The 21,699-nt window shown below is 45.0% G+C and overlaps 1 protein-coding gene, 1 long non-coding RNA gene and 1 pseudogene across 7 annotated transcripts in view; 2 read left to right on the top strand and 1 right to left on the bottom strand.

The window, feature by feature from the left end:
* The window catches only part of MAGED2 (MAGE family member D2), a 62,864-nt gene extending 56,642 nt beyond the window's left edge, over positions 1-6,222 (top strand). For all 5 annotated transcript variants that reach the window (XM_080910452.1, XM_080910449.1, XM_080910451.1 and 2 more), the window contains 11 exons: positions 336-827; positions 1,445-1,753; positions 1,901-1,964; positions 2,216-2,295; positions 2,787-2,881; positions 3,361-3,440; positions 3,536-3,578; positions 3,905-3,967; positions 4,929-5,043; positions 5,449-5,920; positions 6,089-6,222. In XM_080910452.1, the coding sequence (XP_080766578.1) occupies positions 336-827; positions 1,445-1,753; positions 1,901-1,964; positions 2,216-2,295; positions 2,787-2,881; positions 3,361-3,440; positions 3,536-3,578; positions 3,905-3,967; positions 4,929-5,043; positions 5,449-5,913 (1,806 nt within the window). In that variant the 3' untranslated portion in view covers positions 5,914-5,920; positions 6,089-6,222. The remainder of the gene's footprint in view (positions 1-335; positions 828-1,444; positions 1,754-1,900; positions 1,965-2,215; positions 2,296-2,786; positions 2,882-3,360; positions 3,441-3,535; positions 3,579-3,904; positions 3,968-4,928; positions 5,044-5,448; positions 5,921-6,088) is intronic.
* Positions 1,015-3,663, bottom strand: LOC308415416. The gene is made up of 3 exons (XR_013974886.1): positions 3,375-3,663; positions 1,798-1,928; positions 1,015-1,453 (listed from the first exon to the last, which is right to left on the bottom strand). It is a non-coding gene; the product is annotated as an uncharacterized lncRNA (long non-coding RNA).
* A 14,482-nt stretch (positions 6,223-20,704) lies between the features above and the next one.
* LOC308416070 (proteasome subunit beta type-3-like) lies at positions 20,705-21,309 on the top strand (annotated as a pseudogene). The gene has a single exon. The product of its transcript is annotated as a proteasome subunit beta type-3-like (transcript).
* The last annotated feature ends 390 nt before the right edge of the window (positions 21,310-21,699 follow it).

Raw genomic sequence — 21,699 nt, 5'->3', positions numbered from 1 at the left:
TTCTTGCTGCTTTGCCTTTCCAGCCCCTTTTGCTGCCCTAAATCCTTGGAGCTTCTCCTCCCATCCTTGTCATTCTCCACCCACTTCTTTGCCTGGGTGCATCCCCTCTCCCCAGTGGAGGGGAGGCCAGGAGGAAGGGAGCGAGGGTGGGCGGGCCCTTGTTCTGTCAATACTTTTTAACTCAGGGAAGGGGAGGCCTGTTTTGGCTAGGGTGGTCCGAGCACAGCACAGGTAAGTCTTTGCAAGTCTGAGAAGTGTAGACTAGGAATTTGGGGACCATTTGTCTTGTTGAGGGCGGGAAGAAGGTCAGTAGACTTCCTTGCTTTCCCTTTCAGGCCAAAGCTTCAGAAAAGGACAGCGGCTCCATGATGCAGGACCTGTTGACCGTGACCCAGAACTTGGAGGTCTCAGAGACACCAAAGGCTGAAAAGGCACCAGAGGTCTCAGAGCCTGCAAAGGTTCCAAAAGCCTCTGGGAACCCAAAGGCGACAGAGGTCTCAAAGGCCCCAGAGGCTTCTGAGGCAGCTGCCACCCAGGCCTCACCTACCACACAGCTGAGTGAGACCCAGGTTCTGGCAGCTGAAAACAAGAGTCCGGCAGCTGACACCAAGACGCAGAAGGCTGACCTGCAGGCTCTGACAACGCCTGCAGCCCAGACCAAAAAGGTCAGCTGTGTTACCGACCCGAAGGTCAATACAAAGGCTCCGGAGACTGAGGCTCCTGCCTCTCAGGCTGAGGCAAATGAACCAGAGCCTGAGGGTGCAGCTGTCCAGGTTCAGGAGAATCAGGATACTCGGCCCAAGGTCAAAGCCAAGAATACCCAAAAGGTAAGATGTCAGCCATAACCGTCCACATGCATCTTGTTCATTTGTGTGCCAACTTTCAAACGATGCCTGTGTTCATAAAAGACACTAAGAGCAGTGTGTCACAGTTGTCGTATCCACAGAGCTCACAGGTTGGTGGGGAGATGAGGCAGGAATAGACATAGCTGCAGGCTGACTCGAATGCAGTTTTTATATTTATACAGTAGCTGTACACTGTAGGCCTTGAGGTGGGCACATTCACATGTGCAGTCTCATGTCTGAAAGTAACTCCTATGGTGCCATTCTGTAGAGCAAGGAACTGATGTCCAGAAAGAGGACTGAGTAGTCTATGGTACTAGAAGCAGAGTAAGTGGTGGACATGGGAAGACGAAAGCCTAAGGCCTTATTTCTGACTTATTCCTGATCCACTAAGGGAGGAAATTCCTAACTGGTAGTCAGTGATAAGCCCATGACTCAGGATGGCGAGTGTCCAGTGAGGCAGACTCTTACTACAAGGGCAGGGATGGGGGGATGCATCCTAGAAGAGACAGGGTTGGGGGTGCTTTCCAGAAGAGACTGAGTTAGGAGAAAGAACCACCTGCGCCACTTGCTGATCTTGACCGTCCCCACTTTTGATGCAGGGGAAACACCTGGAAGGGGAAGAAGATGGAAACAGTGATCAGAGTCAGGCTTCAGAAACCACAGGCGGTCGAAGGGTCTCAAAGGCCCTAATGGCCTCCATGGCCCGAAGAGCTTCACGGGGACCCATAGCGTTCTGGGCCCGCAGGGCATCAAGGACTCGGTTGGCTGCCTGGGCTCGAAGAGCTTTGCTCTCCCTGAGGTCACCCAGAGCTCGGAGAGGCAAGGCCCGACGAAGAGCTGCCAAACTGCAGTCATCCCAGGAACCCGAGGCACCCCCTCCCAGAGATGTGGCCCTTTTACAAGGAAGGGTACGGACTCCACCCTTTACATGGCGCCTTTTCCATTGCCTTACCTGATATCTTCACTGTTGTGCTTCGGAGTTTTCTGTGGTTTTGTTTTCTTTTGTTTTTCTCCCTCATTTGTTTTTGTCTCTTCACCATTTCTTTCTCTCCTAGGCAAATGATTTGGTCAAGTACCTGTTGGCTAAAGATCAGACAAAGATTCCCATCAGGCGCTCAGGTAGAGTCCTACAAACACGTTCCCTCTCCTGAGCTCTGCCTGCTCTCCCGTTTCCACCAATGTGCTGGGGACAGCCTTTATTCTCCCACTCCTGGTCCTTCTCGTAAAGTTCTCCCAACAGTGGGATCTCTATTGAAAAGCCCCCAACCTGGTTCTGCGACCCATGCCATGGGCAACAAAGGATCTTTTGTTTGGGCGTCAGGGTTACCTGGCATCTATAGTGCAGATGCTTGCAACCCTCTCATTTGCAGATATGCTGAAGGACATCATCAAAGAATATACTGATGTATACCCAGAGATCATTGAACGAGCAGGCTACTCCTTGGAGAAGGTGAAGGGGCATCCCTGGGGGATGGGTGCACTGGGGAACCTTTAAACAGAAAAAAGGTAAATGATCACCCTCCTGGAGGGAAGCAGAGACCTACTACATCCTCATCACTGTGGAGATGAGCACATGGTGGCCTAGGGAGGGGCGGCCACTGACCACACAGCAAGTCAGTGGTGGAACTACACCTAGTACTAAAAGCTGCACAGCTTTCTCCTGGCTCCTGTCTGCTGCTGGATACACCATCTCCTACATTGCAGATACTCAACTCTGTCTCCTTAAATTCCCACTGATTACAAAGATGCTATGGATAACCACCCTGTTTGTTATGTGTGTAATAGCACTTAACTATGTGCTTTATATACTGTAGGCCATTTCTTTCGCAGGTGTGCACGCACTCACGCACGCACACAGAAAACCCATAGCTATAAAAGAAACCGCAGGATACACAGGAAGCTGAATTTTATGGTTTGATAATCCCTTCTTCCTATCTATAGGTATTTGGAATCCAACTGAAAGAAATTGACAAGAATGACCACTTGTATATTCTTCTCAGTACCTTAGAGCCAACTGATGCAGGCATACTGGGAACGTAAGCTGGGAAAGTGCTAGGGTGGGAAGGGGCTTCTGCTTCCATCCCTCTCTCCATGGCCTATTAGAAGCTCAGGAAGGAGGTCCTAAACATCCCTGTGCCCGCTCCCACACACGGATGGATCCCTGTGGGTAATAGTGCTGCTGGACTGAGAGAAGGGTTTCCGAGCCTGGGGTGGGGCATTACTGTTGCCAGGGTTTCTGTCCCTCCAACAAGAATTCTCAGGGGAGTTTGGGACTTTGGGAGAGAAAAAAAGACATCCATTGCCAGAGTGCTCACGTGCCTGGGTTGACAGGCATTCTTCCATGTCCTTCTAACCCTAGGTAAGAGTAGCTTGTCTCAAGAGTGAATGCACCGTCCCTTGGGGCACAGCTGGGACCATAGAGTAGGCTGAATATATCTGAGGAATCTAGGAGAGGCTGGCCCAACAAGCTGCCCTACTGATGATGGCTTATGAACATAAACTTTCTCTGCCTTAGGACCAAGGACTCACCTAAGCTGGGCCTCCTCATGGTGCTTCTTAGCATCATCTTCATGAATGGAAATCGGTCCAGTGAGGGTGAGTGGCTGAGCATACAGTTGAATAGGTGGCTGTTGCCTGAATTCCAGATGCTCATTTTCTGTCCTTGTCTCCTTCTTGCCTCCTCTTTGCAGCTGTCATCTGGGAGGTGCTGCGCAAGTTGGGGCTGCGCCCTGGGTATGATTGGGCTCTCTCAGTGCTTGCTGTCCGTGTTGTCTTTTGGCAAGAGAGGACGGTCCCGGGATTGCATCAGCCTGGTGGTCTGGTGGATCTGGGGGTGGGAATTCTGGGCTGGGTAGTGGGCCCAAGATGCTGACCCATGTGGATGGGGAAATGGCTCCTGTCTCTGCTCACCCTCTCAACCATCTCTTGAGCTTCCACGGAGCTTTCTCTGTGCTGTAAATCTCTTTTCTATCTGGAAATTAAATGCCTCTGCCTTCATCTGGAAAGTGTACCAGATCTGATTGTATCTGTTTGTTGATTTGAGCTTTCTGTGTTCTCAGGATACATCACTCACTCTTTGGGGATGTGAAGAAGCTCATTACTGATGAGTTTGTGAAGCAGAAGTAAGTGCTTTTGACCGCTGTTGGAATCCTCCTTGTGTTCTGTCCATTTTCATAATGGACATGCCCCAAGCATGTGCTTGTGATCTGAATGTGTGCATGTGTATATGCTAGTGGCAAGTTCCTTCTGGGCATAGTCACATTTCTGTTTCATGTGTGGTTTTAGAACAACTCTCTGAGAGAGAGGCTATTAACAGCCTTGTACATATGTAGAAATAGTCTAAATAAAGCGAAAAGACATTTGTTCTGAGTTACACAGGTAGCAAGTGAAAGTTGTGTTTAGAACATGGTTCTTTTTACTCTAAGTAGTGCTTTATGAAAATTAATTTCTGTCAGGTGGTGGTGGCACATGCCTTTAATCCTAGCACTTAGAAGGCAGAGACAGGTGTTGATCTTATGAGTTCAAGGCTAGCCTGATCTACAGAATGAGTTCCAGGACAGCCAAGGCTACGCAAAGAAACATTGTCTTCAAAAATGTCCCAAAACTTTCCATAAAATGGCTTCAGTGGTATCCTTAGGTAACCGAGGACAATGCTAGGATTTTAACTCCTGGTCATCGTGTTTTAGCCTCCTGAGAGCTAGAATTACAGGCATGTGCCACAATACCTTGACATTTTTTTTTTTTTAAATGATGGATCTTTCCAGAGACTAGTCAGTCCTCCTTCCAAATCCTTGCAGTGTGGTATGCTCAGAGCAGGGACACTGAAAAGTGGCCTCTGTTTACAACACACCCAACTGGAATCTGGCACCGTGTAACAAGAAGCACAACACTCATGTCCTCCCTGTGAGCCAGTGCGTCTCACATTTCTCCCCAGTTCTTCCATGTGGCTTCTGGGCATGATCCATATTGTGGGGACGGGTTAAAGTATTTAGTTGGGAATGTATGCATCTACAGCCTAACTAGTCCATTCATGAGTGGTCTACAACTGACCCTAGAAATGGACTTTAATTCTTTTCTTTAAAGGTACCTGGACTATGCCCAAGTACCCAATAGCAATCCTCCTGAGTATGAATTCTTCTGGGGCCTACGCTCTTACTATGAGACCAGCAAGATGAAAGTTCTCAAGTTTGCTTGTAAGGTAATTGGAGAGCCATTTGTACTTGGCATATGGAGGTCATGGGGTGTCCTGGGATGGGCATTCTCTGTTCCGAGTGTACTGAAGTTCATGTCTGGATATTTGAAAGCTTCTGAGTTATCAAGCACTGTGAGAAGTGTGGTGTCTAGATCATTTAATCCTTACAACGGATACAGCGTTGTTGTATTGCTCATGTGAAAACAGCCTTAGAGAAGTTGACTGGGGATGTTTCCAAATCATGGAGCCCGCTAAGTGGTAAAGAAAGGTTGGAATGGTTAGTGCAGGATTTCTTGTAGCACTAACTGTATCATTCCATGACATACAGTGTGTGTAGTATGGTCCCTTACAAACAGTAGGTGCTAAATTCTCTGACTGTGAACCTTGTAAGGGCTATTATTTCCATTTCAGGTGCAAAAGAAGGATCCCAAGGAATGGGCAGCTCAGTACCGAGAGGCAATGGAAGCAGATTTGAAGGCTGCGGCTGAGGCTGCTGCCGAAGCCAAGGCGAGGGCTGAGATTAGAGCTCAGATGGGCATTGGGCTTGGCTCTGAGAATGCTGCTGGGCCCTGCAACTGGGATGAAGCTGATATTGGACCCTGGGCAAAGGCCCGGATCCAGGCAGGAGCTGAAACTAAAGCCAAAGCCCAAGAAAGTGGTGGTGCCAGTGCGGGTGCCGGAGCCAGTGCCAGTACCCGTACCAGTGTCGGTACCAGTGGCAGTGCCAGTGCTGGTGCTAGTGCTGGTGCCAGTGGTGGCTTCAGTACCAACCCCAGCCTGACTGCCAGTCTCACATTTGGGCTCTTCGCTGGCCTTAGTGGAGCTGGGGCCAGTACCAGCAGCAGCTCTGGTGCCTGTGGTTTCTCCTACAAGTGAGATACAGGTATCTGTCATGGTGGCAGTGAGGCGGCTGGGTCTCATGGGGTGGGATGGGGATCTGACTCCTGGGTTGGAGATAAAACTGGGGCATGTGCAAAGACACTGCTATGATTTTACTATGTCCTGTTTGCTCGATAGCAACTGACTGATTTTCCTTTGCTTGTGTTTGCAGATTGCTAATAATCACAGCATCTTCTTCTCAAGCCGGGGTGCACTCTCAGAAACTTACTCAATGCAACACTCCAGGCAGCCACTATCAATCTATTGAAGTCGACACTCTATATTAAATCTATTTGCCATTTCTGAGTTTATTGCCTTTTTTTTTTTTTTTTTTTTTTTGGTAGACCGTCACATTTAAAAACAATTGTCAATGTTTCCATGTCCTTGGTTAGATTCCTAAAAATGAGAATTGAAACATCTCACTGGTCAGGCATCGCTCTCCTTTCGGATAGTTGGGCTTTCTGTGTGGGAGACTCATGGGAATTGTAGTGTAGCCCAATTCTCCTTTTGGGCAAAAGGTGCAGAATAGTTGCGTGGTTGGAGAGACCAAAACAAGTAAACAAAAACCATTTCTCATGGAAGAAGAGTGTGGACTAGCCAGATAGAAACCAGTGGATGGGGGACAATGGGAATAACCCTTCACCATCTCTAATTCCTATGGTAACAGTCACAGTTACTGAGAAAGTCTTATGGGCAACGAGGTCCTTGTGATGGCCGCTCTTTCCACTCTATATGCAATGAAAGCAACGCTTCTTGTTTAGGGAATACGGAACAACAAACAAAAACTCCAGCCAGAGACGAATGACACATAACTATGGTCATCAATTCAGACCTACTTTCATTCCCAGGGTTGTCTTCACTAGAAGCAGGTTCTTCCATTTGGGGTCATGGTCTCATCAGGAAGCTGGGTGGTCCCCATGATAGGCAGGTAGAGTCAGCTTTGGTGTCCGATGAAGTAAGTCAGCAGGTACTATGTCAAAGCTTACCTCAAATCAGTCATGAAGAACTCCGCCTTTGCTGTATGGCCTCCATATGCCACTGGGTTTGTGGGGTTTCTCGTTTCTTGGGAAACTTGGGCATTAGTTCTCTCCAAGTGTCCTGCCTTAAAGGCAGGTGGGGCATGGCACAGAAAACGGAAGACCTTGTTTCTATTACCGTGATCAGCCAAAGCACCACTACTATAACAAACAAACAGTGCAGTTTCCAGTCCTTCCTTTAGGATATCATTAGTTAAATCCAAATAATTCTACATCCTAGCACATAGCTTCCATACTACATAGAGTGCTTGCCTACCACGCAAAAGGTTCTTGGCTCAGTTCCCGTCATGACATATTTGCAGCTGTTGGTGACACCCTCCAAAATGCTTGGATGACAGGGTGTTTTCCAAATAAAGCGATCAAGCAGATGCAGGACCCCCACCCCAGAAGGATTGCTCCTCTGTGTGGCCTAGCAGGGCCACATCTAAGCAGGGCGGTAGCAGCTCAACCTCCAGCTAGTTCCTCCTTACCATATTTCATCCACAAATCATGTTCCCAGCTTCTTTTCTCCTAGAAGCTGGTTATCAGGCATTCTGAAGTAGGAACTAGGGTGAGCTAGGCAAGGCAATGCAGTGGACAGGTAGGTCTTACAGAGAGCATGAGCCTCCCGTACCTCAATAGCAAATGCTTTCTATGTGCACGGTCACTTGGGGGTTCCCTCCTTAGGCATTTGAAATTGGTTAGGCCATTTTCAAGTTGCATTCAAGTAGAAATTGCTTCTCAAAAGAAGAGTCATATGATGGAACACAGTCTGTAGAAGCCTAGAGAAGCAGGGCATCTGCTCTCCTGTGTACAGGGTATTGTTAATCAAAGGTGGTGTGTGCCAGGTACATCTGCACAAATATACACCAGCATGGATTTGTGTAATAAATACGAGTCAGCAGCCAATGTGCACTGGCAGAAGAACTCTTTGTCTGGAACTGTAAGGGAAAGACTAATCTCATTAGCTTTGTTACAGGGTGTCCTTAGATACATCCCTGCCCATCTCTGGCTTCATACCCTGCCTGAAAGATGCAAATAATATCCACTTGCTGAGCTTGAGAATTACTTCAAATGGTGAGTGGAGAGTCGACCAAAGACCATTCCCTGATATACAAAAGGTGCTGCTTAAGTGGGAATTGTACAAATGAGAACAATGGGAGTTTGGAACCAGGGGCGGTGGAGAGAGCTCAGAAAATAAAGTTGTTTGCTGTGTAAGAATGAGATCTGGAGTCAGGCTCCTTAACACCCACATAAAAAACCTAATAAGTATGATGAGCCATCTGTAACCCCAATGCTCAGAGGTTCTGAAGGATTCTCTGGGCAAGCTGGCTATATAGCTGATATGGTAAACTTTGGGTTCAGTGAAAGACCCCGGAAGTGTTTATAAAGAAGAGGAAGAAGCCCTTTGAGGGATCAGTCCATATCCGTGCAAGGTGATCACTCTCTTGAAAAGTTATACCCTAGCTTAGTTAGGGTTTCTACTGCTGGGAAGAGACACCAAAACTACAACAATGCCTATGAAGGAAAACTTTTACATGGGGTTGGCTTAACAATTTTAGAGGTTAAGTCCACTGTCACATTGGCAGGAAGCATGCAGGCGTTCAGGCAGACATAGTGCTGAAGCAGGACCTGAGAGTTTTACATCTTAAGGGAAGGCAGCAAAGTCCCTCTCTACCCAGTGATGCTCATCCCCAAAGAAGTCCACACGGATTACAGCTACGAGAAGACCCTTACTCCCGTAGTGATACTCAGCCTCAAAGAAGTCCACACTTATTCCAACTAGGCTTAAATCCCAATACTGTCACCTTCTATGGGGCAAACATTCACAAATATGAGTATATGGAGGTTGTTCTTACCCAAGGCCCTCACACCCTAAGAACAACTGCAAGAAACAAGAACCTGTTTCTTTCATGTGTCGAAGCATCTTAATCAAGACTGGTGGTGGTGGTAACAATTCTCTTCAATTGACACTCATTGAAGTTCCGGTTGTTCCAAATGATGTTTTCCTTAAGCCCAAATTAAATTCGTAGGACAGCCCACAATGATCCAGGAGCCACTGGCACTCTTATGCTGTGACTATGGAGACCAGAGCTCACAGAAAGACAACTGGCCCATTCACACAGGACACTATCAGGGACCTGGGCCCAGGGGGCAGCTGAATCTAGAGCCTGCATACTTGAGCCCAAAGCTATAAATGGCAGCTCCCTCCCCCTTCTCCTTAAAGATTAAAACAGAGGATAGAAGTAGTCCTGTGGGGATAAAACAAAACAAAGAGGACTGGAAGGAAGGAAGCCCAGGGAATGTATGTGACCAGGCCCTCAGAGCAAGGGGCTCAGTTTGCCCCTAAGCTTCCTGACAGCTGGGGCAGGAAAGAAGACTGAGCTGAATTCCCAAGTCTCTATGTTCTAGAGAAACTGAGGCTCTGGGACATTTCTAAGTAGACACATGTCTTAGACTAAAAATTCCAGAAGACTTGATCTTGACACCAGTTGAGCAAAAGTCCTGAACCAAGGGTTGGCAGTGATTTCAGGAGATTCAAGAAGGCTCTTTCAGAGACACCATTATGAGTGACAGGGGGAAAAGAGGGAAGAAAAGCCAGCAGTGGTGTCTCAGAGAAGAACGCTACTAGCCTGCCCTGTCTCACAGCAAGGAGAGGAGGAGCCCATCCCTGCCACTGTGTCTGTCTGTCCTCTCCACCCACTACACTGGTCTCAGGAGAAGGAGACTGTGGCTCCCTGTGGTTCTGAGAGTCCTGCAGAGACAGACCTTGGGTAGGGTGGGAAGTGAGGCAGGGAGAGGTTGTGAGTGAAGAACAGCCCCTCGACCTCATGGTGTTGGGAGCTGAGGGAGAGCTAGGTCTGGTAGACAGGGTGTGATGAATGGGGCAGGGCAGGAGTCGACCCAGGGGCGTGTGACAGGGTGTCAGTGGGGAGGCAGGAAGTCATCCCAGGCCAGTGGGGCAGCAGTAAGGACATGCTGGACAAGAGGAGCAGCCAGGAGTGCCAGGGGACCCAGGTCTCCTCCTCCCCATACATTGCCTATCTGACTGTTCCCATTTGTGGCTTTTCTCTCTGCTGAGCCCTCCTTGCCTCCTGAATACCCACACAGGTGAGGGTGACTTGCCCCCATCCACCAGGATACAGAGGGGAGAGACCTGTGTCCAAATCACCTTCTCCCCAACACTGCAAGACCAGTCTGCCTTCTCCAGCTCAGGCATCATGGCCGACTTCGCCATCCACTATGATGTGGTCATGGAAGACATCATTGGAGATGTGCAGGTACCTGGACCCCAGAGCCACAGAATTCTTGGGCAAACATTCACCGGGACCTGAGACATGCTCTAGGCAATAGGTGGTGTTCCTCTGTGTGTTTCTAGAGATATTTGAGAGCTACCATCCTGGGTCAAGGCATGTGACTTCCCTCCTTGGTATCCATGTACTCACTGCACAGTTAGAGACCCTGAACACGAGGACTTGCATCAGGGCTGAACAGAGTCACTGAGTTGTGTCAGTAAGCAGTCCCTTTGCAGAGCAAGGTATTGCTGAGTAATTGGGCCACATGCTTTCTGTATGTCTCACCCTGTCTGCTACTCCTTGACTTTCTTATTTGGTTGGCTTCTGAACACTTGATCCCTGTCCTAAGGCCTGGACAGGAAGTGTGTCAACTCTGAGTCTGAACACCCCTGGAGGACAGGAGAGAACCAGTGCTCCAATAGAGGATGGAGCTCTGACCCAAGACCCCAGGCTTGCTCATGAGGTTAGGCAAAGAGTGAGAGGTCAGCTCCCAGAGGATCTTTCTTGCCTCCCTGCAATTCTCTGCACACAAAGCACCCTGCTGAAAGTCTCCAGGCCACCAAACACTTGTCCCCACAACTGCCTGAGCCAGTCCCATAGGGCACAGGAGCATTGATTTGCTCAGTCTCATTGTACACTGGGTGTGTCTCCCTCTCCCTCCTTCACTGTTCTCCTTCTCCACCCTAGTCCCTGGTAACCCCCTTCCTGTCTGCATCCCTCCACATCTGACACAGGGTTCTCTCTACCCCACCTCACACAGTGCTGGGAGCAGGCCAGCTCCTTCATCTGTATCTTGACGTATCCATCAGGCAAACTCTTCAGGCCGAGGGCCCAACTCACTGCCCCTGGAAACTCAGAAAGAATAGGCCTCAGCCCCCAATCTCCCACACTTAGTTCCTGGTTGTGAAGGAGACATAGCCACACTGTCATCACGTCACATAAACTGCAGGCGCTGTGCCTATCAGTATGTGAGTGGTTCTAGGCAAGGGGGTGTCTTTTGGGATGGTCTTCCTGAAAGAGCTGACAGGGAACACCCTGTGGCACAGTGGGTAGTTCTTGCCTGGAGTGAAGGGAAAGACACAGGGTGTTGTGGGGAGAAGGCAGCCTAGGCAGACTGAAGGCAAGGATACATCTGGAGAATCCTGGCAGTTGTGACTGTTGCAAAGAGACAGCGTGGAAGGCCTGTACCAAGACAAGGAACCTGACAGTGAGCAAGTCAATGCTGGAAACGTGGCTGGTTTGAGGTGAAGAGATCAGACAGCCTGACCTTAAACTCAGGGTACCCAGCCCCTAATTCCTCAGATGGAGCCCTTCTTGAGCACATGAACCCCTCTCGAAATCAAGGTGCGTTGTGCAAGCCTGTGTCATTTGTTGACCTTCTGAGCTCTCCTGGCCTGACACTATGGGGTGACTGAGTTTTTGGGCTACGGGAAGCTGCTGGACAGCCTTGAACCCAGAACATAGGCTAGTCACAGGACTGCTTAGAACGGGTCAGGCACTGGTGGGCACACCTGCCTTCCCCACGGACACAAGGTACACAGGGCCTTCAAGGTCTCTGCTCATGGCTTGGCAGTGGCAGGAGGGGTGAGTGACAGAAACCTTGGGGGAAACGGGACAGGGAGCAAGGATTGTGGGAACAGCCCTCCCATTCCATGTGAACTAACTCAGAGGCAGCGATGGAGGGAAAAGCATTTCCTCTTCCCATTCCTCTCTCCTCTGGAAAAGGGGGGACCTCACTGCGTGACTGAGAGCACTCAGCAGCCAACACTGCTATTCCTGGGCAGCCCCAGGCCTTCCTTAGGCCTCAAGCTGTAAGCTCAGGGACAGCTTCGACCCTTAGGCAGCCTGGGCCTCCCTGGCTGGAGAGGACACTGGTCCTGAGGGGCCTCCTGGCCCATCTCCTTCTCTTCCCTCCACTGACCCAGCCCTCAGGCTCTGCAGAGGCAAATATGGGAGTGGGGGCAGGGGACCAACAGCCAATCACATCAGGACAGCCCAAGGCCTCTGCACCTGGTGCTAACCAATCCCTTCTGCACACACAGCTCTGTTGGCCTCTGTTTCCTCCTCCCCTCCCTGCTCTGCCCAGCAACAGCAGAGAGGAGAGTTTAGGAGGAGAAGGAGGCCCTGCAAGCTCCCAGCCCTTGGCAGCAATGAGCTGGGCCCCCGGCTCACTCTGTCGAGGGAGGTTATAACAATACTTTCCGTTCCTGGAGCCCAGACAAACGTCCCCTGGGACCCTCAAGCCTGTGCAAGTCAGGCTGCCTCGTGGACAGGAACTCACATATTCCAAAGATGCTGACCCTTGTAGGCCTGGGCCCCAAACTAGTCTCTTTCACTCTGCTCCTCTGGGCAAGACCCAGGATGAAGGTCTGCAGAGCAGGGGTTCATTTCTGCTGTGCACATAAACACAGAGCCAACAGACACAAGTAGGGAGAGCGAGCTGGCCTGGGCACGAAAGAGCAGGGCATCATGCAGGAGAGGGAGAGGGGCCTGATTAGGACTGGCTCTCACCAGGCTTCTTGGCTCCCCTTCTTTTCATCCAGGTCTATGGTGGCTATTTTATTCATTACTTTGGCCCCAGAGGCCTCCAGCCAATAGAGAAGAATGTGGTCTTTGTTATTGATGTGAGTGGCTCCATGTTTAGAACAAAGTTAATGTAGGAGATGATGATGGCATTCCTGTTTCTTTTTATTTAGTGACTGTTTTCCTCATTAGTTCTTTCATTTAGTCAGTCTTTCTTCATTTATTTCATCCTAATCACAGTTTCTTCTTTCTCCCTCTTTCCAAATCTTTCCCTTCTATTTCTTTTTTCTCTCTCTCAGATTCAGTTCTTCTCTACTTTCCTTTAGAAAAATTAAGCCTTCTATGAGTTTCAAGGAAATATGGCATAAAAATTCACAATAAGACTCAGCACAAACTAATAAAAACGGTATTTTATTGGTACAGAGCCAGGCAGGTAGATGAACGGAATAGAATTGAAGACCCAGAAATGAACCCACACACCTATGGTCACTTGATCTTTGACAAAAGCGCTAAAAGCATCCAGTGAAAAAAAAGACAGCCCTTCCAACAAATAGAGCTGGTTCAACCATAGGTCAGCATGCAGAGGAAAACAAATCGACCCTTTCTTCTCGCCCTGTACAGAACCCAAGTCCAAGTGGATCAAGGACCTCCACATAAAACCTGATACACTCAAACCAATAAAAGAGAAAGCAAGAAAGAGCCTCAAACACAAAGGCACAGGGAAAATTTATCTGAACAGAATATCAATGGCTTATACTCTAAGATCTAAAATCAACAAATGTGACCTCATAAAATTGCAGAACTACTGTAAGGCAAAGGACACTGTCATTAGGACAAAAACGTCAGCTAACAGACTGGGAAATGATGTTTACCAATTCTACATCTGACAGAGGGCTAGTATCCAATATATATAAAGAACTTAAGTTAGACTCCTTAGAATCAAATAACCCTATTTAAAAAATGTGGTACAGAGTTAAACAAAAAATTCTCACCTGAGGAATATTGAATGGCTGACAAGCACCAAAAGAAATACTTATCATCCTTAGTCATCAGGGAAATGCAAACCAAAACAATCCTGAGATTTCACTTCACACCAGTTAGAATGGCTAAGATCAAATACTTAGATGACAGCAGATGCTGGTGAGGATGTGGAGAAAGAGGAACACTCCTCCACTTCTGGTGGGATTTTAGGCTGGTACAACCACTCTGTAAATCAGTCTGGAGTTTCCTGAGAAAATTGGACATAGTACTACCTGAACACCTAGTTATACAACTCCTGGGCATATACCCAAAAGTGCTCCAAACATAACAAGGACACATGGTCCACTATATTCATAGCAGCTTTATTTATAATATCCAGAAGCTAGAAAGAACCCAGATATCCTTCAGCAGAGGAATGGATACGGAAATTGTGGTACATTTACACTATGGAGTACTACTTAACCATTAAAAGCAATGACATCATGAAATCCTTATGCAAATGGATGGAACTAAAAAATATCATCCTGAGTAAGGTAACTCAATCTCAAAAGAACACACATGGTATGCACTCACTGATAAGTGGGTATTGGCCCCAAAGCTCGAATTACCCAAGATACAATACCCAGACCACATGAAGCTCAATAAGAAAGACATCCAAGGTGTGGATGCTTCAGTCTTTCTCAGATGGGGAACAGATATATGCACAGGAGGAAATATAGAGACAAAGTTTGAAGCAGAAACTGAAGCAAAGGCCATCCAGAGATTGCCCCACCTGGGGATCCAGCCCATATACAGCCACCAAACCCAGACAATATTGCAGAAGCCAAGAAGTACATGCTGACAGGAGCCTGATATAGCTGTCTCCTGAGAGGCTCTGCCAGAGCATGACAAATACAGAGGCAGATGCTCACAGCCAACCATTGAACTGAGAACAGGGTTCCTAATGGAGGAATTAGAGAAAGAATTGAAGAAGCTGAAGGGGTTTGCAACCCCATAAGAACAATAATTCCAACCAACCAGAGCTCCCAGGGACTAAACCACTATTCAAAGAGTATTCATGGAGGAGCCCATGGCTCCAGCTGCATATATATGTACCAGAGGATATTTTTTTGGGCATCAGTGGGAGGAGAAGCCCTTGGTCCTGCCAAGGCTAGATGTCCCAGTGTAAGGGAATGTTAGGGTGGGGAGGTGGGAGGTTTGTGTGTGGGGCAGCCTCATTGAAGCAGGAGGAGAAGTAATGGAATAGGGGGTTTATGGAGGGGAAACCAGGAAAGGAGATAATATTTGAAATGTAAACAAAGTATACCCCCCCCCCCAAAAAAAAGACTCGGCATAATCCCTCATATCACAGCTGAACAAGGCAAACCTAGTTGGAGAAAATTGTTCAAAGAGTAGGGGAGAGATTCAGAGATAGCCCCGAACCCATTGTTGGGAGCCCCATAAGAAGACCAAGCTAAAGAATTATAACGTATACACAGAGGCCCTCTGTCTGGCACATATAACCTCCCTGATTATCACTGCATTTTCTGTGAGGCCCCACGAGTCCTCCTTAGTTAATTTTGTGTGCTGTGTTCTCAAGGGTGTCCTTGACCCCTCTGGCTCCCACAATCTTTTCTCCCCATGTTTTTAAGGATTTTGAGAGCTGCCTAATGTTTGAACATGTCTGCTTCCATCAGGTGCTAAATCAAATCTCTCTGGTGATTATGCTTGGTTCAGATCTACAAGTATAGTAGAGTAGCATGTGCAGTCATTTTATTGCTTTTTTTTCCAGTCATGTTTATTTCTACCCTAGGTCTCTGGGCTATCAACTCTTTGGTTTCTGGTCATGTAGGCAGTGTCACGGATGGGCTCCTCTTGTGGCGTAGATCTTAAGCTGGACCAGTCACTGGTTGGCCACCCCCACAACATCTCTGCCACCTTTACCCCAGCATACCTTTCAGGCAGGATAAATTGTAGGTCAAAGGTTTTGTGTCTGTGTTTGTGTCCCAGTTCTTCCACTAGAAGCCTTGCCTGGTTAGAGAAGATGGCCAGTTCAGGTCCCATATCCTCCATTACTAGGAGTTTTTGCTATAGTCATTATAGATTCCAGGGAGTTTCCACTGCACTAGGTTTCTAGCTCACCTCCAAATGTCCCCCCCCCCATTCCAGTCCTCTCTTCCAGTTCTCTCTTCCTCCTATCTGATGCCTCTTCTTTGCATTCCCATCTATCCCAGCTCTACCCATAAGATCTGTTCTATTTCCTCTTCCCAGTGAGATTCATGTGTCCCCTGCCCCTGTTCTCTCATTGTTACTTAACTTCTCTGGGGCTGTGTATTATAACATGATTATTCTTTACATTTAACATCTATGTATAAATGAGTACATACCATGTTTCTCTTTCTGGGTCTAGGTTACCTCACTTGAGATTATTTTTTTCTAGTTTTTTCACTTGTCTGCAAATTTCAGGTTGTTATTTTTTAAACAGCTGAGTAATACTCCATTGTGTAGATGTGCCACTTTTTTTTTTTTAAATCTGTTCTTCAGTTGAGAGACATCTGGGTTGTTTCCAGTTTCTGGCTATTATGAACAAAGCTGCTATCAATGTAGTTGAGCATGTGCCCTTGTGATAGAATGGAGTGTCCTTTGGGTATATGCCCAGGAGTGGTATAGCTGGGTCTTGAAGTAGAGCTATTCCCAATTTTCTGAGAAATTGCCAAATTGATTTGCAAAAGTGACTCTAAAAGTTTTTACAATGGAGGAGTGTTTCTTTCACTATATATCATCACCAGCATGAAGTTTCACTTGTGTTTTTGGTCTCAGTCATTCTGATTGGTGTAAGGTGGAATCTCAGAGTCATTTTGATTTACATTTCCTTGATGGTTATGGATGTTGAATATCTCTGTTCAACATTTGAGATTCCTCTGTTGAGAATTCGCTGTTTAAACCTGTACCCCAATTTCTAAATTGGATTAGTTGGTTTGTTTATGTCTAGTTTCTTGAATTCTTTGTATATTTTGGATGTTAGTCTTCTGTCAGATGTAGGAATGGTGAATTTTTTTCTCAATCCATAGGCTGATGTTTTGTTCAATAGACAGTGTCCTTTGCTTTGCAGAAGCTTCTCAGATTCATGAGGTCCCATTTGTCAATTGTTGATCTTAGAGCCTGAAATACTAGTGTTCCATTCAGAAATTTGCCTCCTGAGCCAATGTGTTCAAGGATATTCTCTATTTTCTGTTCCATTAGATTTAATATATCTGGTTTTGTGTTGAGGTCTTTGATCCACTTGGACTTGACTTTTGTGCAGGATGATAGATATGGATCTATTTGTATTCTTCTACATGTAGACATCTAGTTAGATCAATACCATTTATTGATGAAGTTTTCTTTTTTGCATTGTATAATTATGGATTCTTTGTAAAAAAAAATCAGGTGTCCATAGGTGTGTGAATTTATGTCTACGGTTTTGATGCAATTCCATTGATTAATAGTTTTCATTGCTAAAGTTGTGTGGTAGAGCTTGAGCTTGAGGTCAGGTATGGTGATACCTTGGGAACCTCTGAATCCTGTATTATTATACAGGAATGTTTTAGCTATCTTGGTTTTTATTTTTTTTATTTTTCTATATGTAGTTGAGTATTGTTCTGAAAAAGGCTGTAATTATGTTGGAATTTATATGGGAATTGCATTGACTCTGTAAGATGCTTTTGGCAAGTTGGCCAATTTTACTATACTAATCATACCAATCCATGAGTATGGGAGATCCTTCCATCTTTTGATATTGTCTCCAGTTCCTTCCTTCCTTCCTTCCTTCCTTCCTTCCTTCCTTTCTTCCCTCTCCTCTCTCCCTCCCTCCTTCCTTCCTTTCTTTCTCCCTCCCTCCCTGTCTTTTCTCCTTCCTTCCTTCCTTTCAGATTTATTTATTTATTTTGTATATAGCCTCCTGACTACGTGTATGAATACAGGCCAAATGAGAGCACCTGATCTCATTATAGATAGATGTGAGCTACCACGTGATTGCTGGGAATTGAACTCAGAACTTCTGTAAGAGAATCAAGTGCTCTTAACCTCTGAGCCATCTCTCCAGCCCAGTTTCTTTGTTCAAAGACTTGATGTTTTTGTCATACAGGTCTTTTATTTGCTTACACCAAGATATTTTTTATATTATTTGTGGCTATTGTGAAGGGTGTTGTTTCCCTAATTTCTTTTTAGACCATTTATCACTTGTATATAGGTGTGCTACTTAATTTTTTGTTAATTTTGTATCCAGTCACTTTGCTGAAGGTATTTATCAGTTGTAGGGATTCCCTGGTAAAATTTTTGGGGTTCCTTATGTATACTATCATATCATCTGCAAATAGTGATACTTTGACTTCTTCTTTTCCAATTTGCATCTCTCTGATTTTCTTTCATTGTCTTATTGCTCTACCTAGAACTTCAAGTACTAGATTGAATGGATATGTAGAGAGAGGAGAGCCTTATCTCTTTCCTGATTTTAGTCAAATTGCTTTGAATTTCTCTCCATTTAATTTGATGCTGACTATTGTCTTTTTTAATAATGCCTTTGCTATGTTTAGGTATATCCCTATTTCTCTGATCTTTTAAAGACTTTTATCATGAAGGGATGCGGGATTTTGTCAATGGCTTTCTCAGCATCTAATGAGGTGTAGCTTTTTTCTTTCAGTTTGTTTATATGGTAGATTATACTGATAGAATTTTATATGTTGAATTTCTGCATCTCTGGAATGAAGCATATTTGGTCACAATGGATAGTCTTTTTGATGTGTTGTTGGATTCGGTTTTCAGTTTATCTGTTGAGTATTTTTGTATCCATGTTCGTGAGGGAAATTTGTCTGTAATTCTTTCTTTCTTTCTTTCTTTCTTTTTTTTTTTTTTTTTTTTGAGTCTTTGTGTAGTTTGGGTAACAAGGTGACTATGGGCTAATAAAATGAATTGAGCAATGTGCCTTCTATTTCTATTTTGTGGAATGATTTGAGATATATTGGTATTGCTCTTCTTTGAAAGTCTGGTAGAATTCTGTGATAAAACCATCTGGCCTTGGGTTTATTTTTGCTTTTGTTTCTTTGGTTGGAAGACATTAATAACTTCTTCTAATGGGTTAAAGGTGTGTTCAAACTCCTTATCTGATCTTTGTTTAGCTTTGATAAGTGATATCTATCAAAAATGTGCCCATTTAGTTTAGATTTCCAATTTTGTGGAGTACAGGCTTTTGAAGTGTAACTTAATGACTCTTTGGATTTCCCCACTGTTTGTTACTATGTACCCCCTTTTATTTCTGATTTTGTTACTTTTTATATTCTCTCTCTGTCTTTTAGTTAGTCTGGCTAAGGGTTTATCTATCTTGTTGATTTTTCTCAAAGAACCAGCTTCTGGTTTTGTTGATTCGTTGTATAATTCTCTGTTTCTACTTGGTTAATTTCAGCCATGAGTTTGATTATTTCCTGCTGTCTACCTCTCTTGGGTGTGTTTGATTCTTTTTGTTCTAGAGCTTTCAGGTTTGCTGTTAAGTTACTAGTATGAGATCTTTCCAGTTTCTTTATGAAGGCATTATTAGTGTTATAAACTTTCCCCTTAGCAGTACTTTCATTGCGTCCCATCAGTTTGGGTATGCTGTGCTTTCATTTTCATTGAATTCTATGAAGTGTTTCACTTCTTCATTTCTGCTTTGACACAGTGATCATTGAGTAGAGAATTGTTCAGTTTCCATAAATTTGTGGGCTTTCTGTTGTTTCTTCCGTTGTTGAAATCCAGCTTTAATTCTGTGGCAGTCTGATCCGATGCAGAGAATTATTCCAATTTTCTTGTATCTGTTGAGTCTTGCTTCGTGTTCAAGTATGTGGTCAATTTTGGAGAAAGTTCTGTGAGGTACTGAGAGGACTCTATATTCTTTTGTGTTTCAGTGAAATGTTCTGTAGATGTCTGTTTGGTCTATTTGGTCCACAACATGTGTTGAGTATATTATTTCTCTGTTTAGTTTATGTCTGGGAGAGCAGCTAAGAGAGTATGGAACCAATCCAAGAGAAAGAAGTGTATTGCTCTTTATAAGTAAGTGTAGACTATTATAGGAAACCACAGCTAGACACAAACAGACTACATTCTGTATATACCTACACATACATTTACCAAGGCAGAGATCAACAGATCATGGGGAAACCAGCCCCAGTGAATACATCTGAAGCCCAACTCCTGTATCTATAGTTCACAGAACATCGTGGAAGAGGAGGTGGAAAGACTGAAAGAGACACAATTCCAGGATGTATGCTGTGAACCAGTCTTTCCTACAAATGGTTGCATAAACAAGAAGCAAACAATGATGGTATTAATAGTCATACTAATGCAAAAGAGGGACAGTCCAACTGGGTTCCACTCCTAAACAAAGAACTACATGTAACTAATGACTGTCGAGAGAGGGAGAATGAACTTCTTTTGGAATAAGTCTCTTAATTATTTATGCAATAAAAAATGTCATCCCTAAGACCATATACTCACAAACAAGAAAAACAGACTCAGCAGGTTGTATTTATATGATTGTGCATATATAATGTAACAATAATTATCAAAGAAAGAAGCTATCATTTTGTGTTACATGTGATAGCTTAGAGGGAGGAACATGGGAGATGATGGAGGGAGGAAAAGAAAAATTGGAAGTTGTGTGATCATATTTTAATTAGTTTATATATATATATATATATAAACACCATAAAAAAACTCAATATATTTAGGGAGGCCATAATTTCTGAATGAAGACCTTGGCTTTCAAAAAATTAAAAAAATAGAAAGAACAAAAACAAAAGAGATACAAATAGAAAGGGAAGAATTTATATTATTTTTGTTTGCAGACAAATGATTATAGTCAAAACTCCATGTACCCCACCAGAAAAATCATTGATCTCATAACACTTTCATTAAAATTGCAGCATAAGAGCTGGTTTGTAGGCAACGCAGTGGAAATCAGGCTCCTACCACAGCGAAATCATGTCTATTATGTCCTGTAATGGAGGGGCCGTCATGGCCACAAAGGGAAAGAACTGTATGGCTATTGCTGCAGACAGGCGTTTTGGGATCCAGGCCCATATGGTGACCACAGACTTCCAGAAGATCTTTAATATGGGTGAAAGGCTCTACATGGGCCTGGGCTGGCCTGTCCACTGATGTCCACACAGTTGCCCAGCATCTCAAGTTCCAACTGAACCTGTGTGAGCTGAAGGAAGGTCGGCAGAGCAAGCCTTACACCCTCATGAGCATGGTGGCCAACCTCTTGTATGAGAAACGGTTCAGTCCCTGTCATTGCTAGCTTGGACCCAAAGACCTTTAAGGCCTTCATTTGCTCTCTGGACCTCATTGACTGTCCCATGGTGACTGATGACTTTGCAGTCAGTGGTATCTGCTCCGAACAAATGTATGGGGTGTGTGAGTCCATCTGGGAGCCCAACACGGATCCAGAACAGCTATTTGTAACCATTAATCAGGCCGCACTGAATGCTGTGGATCGGGATGCCATATCGGTCATGGGTGTCATTGTCCACATCATTGAAAAGGACAAGATCACCACTAGGACGCTGAAGGCCCGGATAGACTAACCCGTGCTCTGGTCCCATCTCCCTTTTGTTGTTTTTATTTTTAATAAAATCACCTTTCTTTGAAAAAATAAAATTGCAGCATATACAATCAGCATACAAAAATTAGTAGTTTTGCTATATAGCAAGATGAGAGAGAATTGAAGGGGAATTACTATTCACACTAGCTTAAAAAAAAATAAAGTAACTAAAAACAGACCTAAAGAAATAACTGAGTCCTAAAATGAAAATTCTAAGACACTGAAGAAGGAAATTGAAGACACTAAAAGATAAAAAATTACAACCTCCTATGTTCATGAAATTGAAGAATAAATATTGTGAAAATAGGTATATTAAAAAACCTATAGGTATATTTAAAAACCTACACATTCAATGCAAAGTCCATCAAATTCA

Source organism: Micromys minutus, assembly GCF_963924665.1.
Source record: "Micromys minutus genome assembly, chromosome: X".
NCBI classification, from domain to species: Eukaryota; Metazoa; Chordata; class Mammalia; order Rodentia; family Muridae; genus Micromys; species Micromys minutus.
This window is presented reverse-complemented; position numbering and strand designations above follow the sequence as displayed.